At 49.6% G+C, this 2,217-nt stretch overlaps 1 protein-coding gene across 4 annotated transcripts in view; it reads right to left on the bottom strand.

Moving 5' to 3' along the window:
• The window catches only part of atg16l1 (ATG16 autophagy related 16-like 1 (S. cerevisiae)), a 23,927-nt gene that overhangs the window by 10,532 nt on the left and 11,178 nt on the right, over nt 1–2,217 (bottom strand). For all 4 annotated transcript variants that reach the window (XM_005751616.1, XM_005751618.1, XM_005751619.1 and 1 more), the window contains exons 3-4: nt 1,511–1,604; nt 1,333–1,435 (exon numbers count right to left, since the gene is read on the bottom strand). In XM_005751616.1, coding sequence (XP_005751673.1) covers nt 1,333–1,435; nt 1,511–1,604 — 197 coding nt within the window. The remainder of the gene's footprint in view (nt 1–1,332; nt 1,436–1,510; nt 1,605–2,217) is intronic.

The following is a 2,217-nucleotide window of genomic DNA, read 5'->3' as shown; positions in this document are numbered from 1 at the left end:
TTAATTAATTCCAATTTTAATTAATTATTGCCACATTTAATTAATTATTTAATGGTGTATTTAATTAATTCATTATGGCAGTCTTGGCGTTCCATACCTGGCATTCCACCGCTGTGTAATCAATTATTGTAAATGTTATCAGGAAATGATCAGACAGCAGAGGGTTTTCAGGAAACACTTAAATGTTCAGTTTCTATGCCATATGTTAAAACAAGATCTAGAGTGTGATTAAAGTGGTGGGTGGGTTCTTGATTGAGTCTAATTAAAAGTCTGTCTTGGTCTTTGCTTTTCAAGGTTTTGCATTAGGTCATAGGACGTGGTACCTTCGTAGTACCAGATACTTCTGTAGTACCTGTACGAACGGGGTTCCAAGTGAACTGAGCAGGTACTAAAATGTGACGTCATCAGACTACATGTCACCGATTCGCTGGTCAGTGGCGTCACTCGATGAGTGTTCCCCTGAGTCTGGAGAAACGCTATCGACCTTTGTTGTAGCGTTTGTGACGCACACTAATTATTTCGCTCGGACGCATTGTTATGACAACAACCAGCAAATTAGGATGTACTAAATTAAGCCAGAAACAGCTTTACGCTCCATTTGGAGCTGTGACATCATCGCCATCAGCACTCAGTATTCAGAGGTGGAGCTCTCCAGCACACGACTGCACCTCCACCAGCCCTCGCTCACTGTGATGAGCTGCAGCAGGAGGGAGAACTGAAAGTCAAACATTCACACTTCCTGCTATAAAGCCTCGTGTGTCACATGTCAGCAGCTCAGAGTTTCCATGAGTCAGAGGATGTCAGCTGACAGAAAGTATCAACTATCACTGTGACATCACTTCCTGTTAGTGATGGTCAGGAATCATGTGATTAGTTGCGAATTCCCTCACATGATCAGAACTGCGAGCACGTCCCTGCGACTGACGTCCTGTCATCCTCACCTGTTTCAGGCAGCTTCAGGAAAACAGACCTGGCGGCGGTTTAAGCAGTGGGCGTGGCACAAAGAGGCACTTCAGTCTTGGGTGGGCCAGCGGTGTGTGGGTGAAGCAGAGCCTTGTTTCACCACCAACATGTGAGCGGCCACAGCGCGTCGGCAAACACGCAAAGAAGCCTCCATCCACTGTCTGTTTAAAACGATGTCACGGCGCTGCGAGTAGTCACTCTGTTGCCGGATTATTGAGGAGCAAACTGAGCGTGTCACACAGGAAACACTCCAGGTTTTCCCTTACCGTGTGCACTAACACAGCTCAGTAACTTGCACCTGTACGTCCCCCTAACCCCGCCTCCCCGCACACACGCCTCAGGCTTGGCGGCATGCCGGCAAGCACTCACCTCGCCTCGTTTCTTGTGCAGCTCCGTCAGCTCCTCCTGGTGCCGAATCCTCATCTGAGCCATCTCCTGCTGCAGAGCGTCGCTGCGACTCGAGTCCGCCGCACTGCCACGGGACACAGAGACACGTTAGACAACACGCCGACGAGTGACAGCACACATCAGCACGCCTTACACTCACCTGGACTCGTGGCCTCTCTGAACGTCATATTTGTCGGCCTGGTAACGCTCCGATAGAACAGCCTGCAGGTCCGCCTTCTCCAGGAGACGGTTATCTGAAAACCCATCAATACATCAACAACTATGACAACTCAAACAACATGGACGCTACGCTGTAGGTGGCTGACAAGTGTGTGGGTGGAGCTTCCTTCTGTCAGCTGCACTCAGGGTTAGTCAGGTCCTCCTGAGCGCCGACATGACAGCTCCAGTCAGCTGTACAGGTGTGTGAGCTGCAGCCATGTTTAAATCCAACATGGGAGTCAGCACCGTGTTAATGTCAAGGGGGCGTCACCACAGCAACCTACGAAGCAGAGCTCTGAAGGGCTTCACTGCGATGAGTCGATGTGTCGCTGAGTGCTTCTGTGGGCACACTGCTCTGTGCTGCCGACGGCCTCTGCTAACTGCTGTTAGCTGCTGTCAGTGGAGCTTACGTTGTTGGACACTTGGTGACCAACCCGAGTCGAACTGAGAACGTAGTCATTCTTCATCAGAGTGGAAGTGTGATTTTTAGGACACTCAAGCCTAGCTTCTAATCAGCTCCTGCTGTTGTTTGGCAGGGCGTAGTCATGTGGGTCTAATCCTGCTAGACCTCAGTGCAGCATTCAATACTGTTGACCATAATATCCTATTAGAGCGATTAGAACATGCTGTAGGTATTACAGGTACTGC

Source organism: Pundamilia nyererei, unplaced genomic scaffold (assembly GCF_000239375.1).
Source record: "Pundamilia nyererei isolate P.nyererei 1_Seehausen unplaced genomic scaffold, PunNye1.0 scaffold00319, whole genome shotgun sequence".
Lineage (NCBI taxonomy): Eukaryota > Metazoa > Chordata > Actinopteri > Cichliformes > Cichlidae > Pundamilia > Pundamilia nyererei.
Note: the sequence above shows the minus strand (reverse complement) of the source record. Positions and strands in the feature narration are given on the sequence as shown.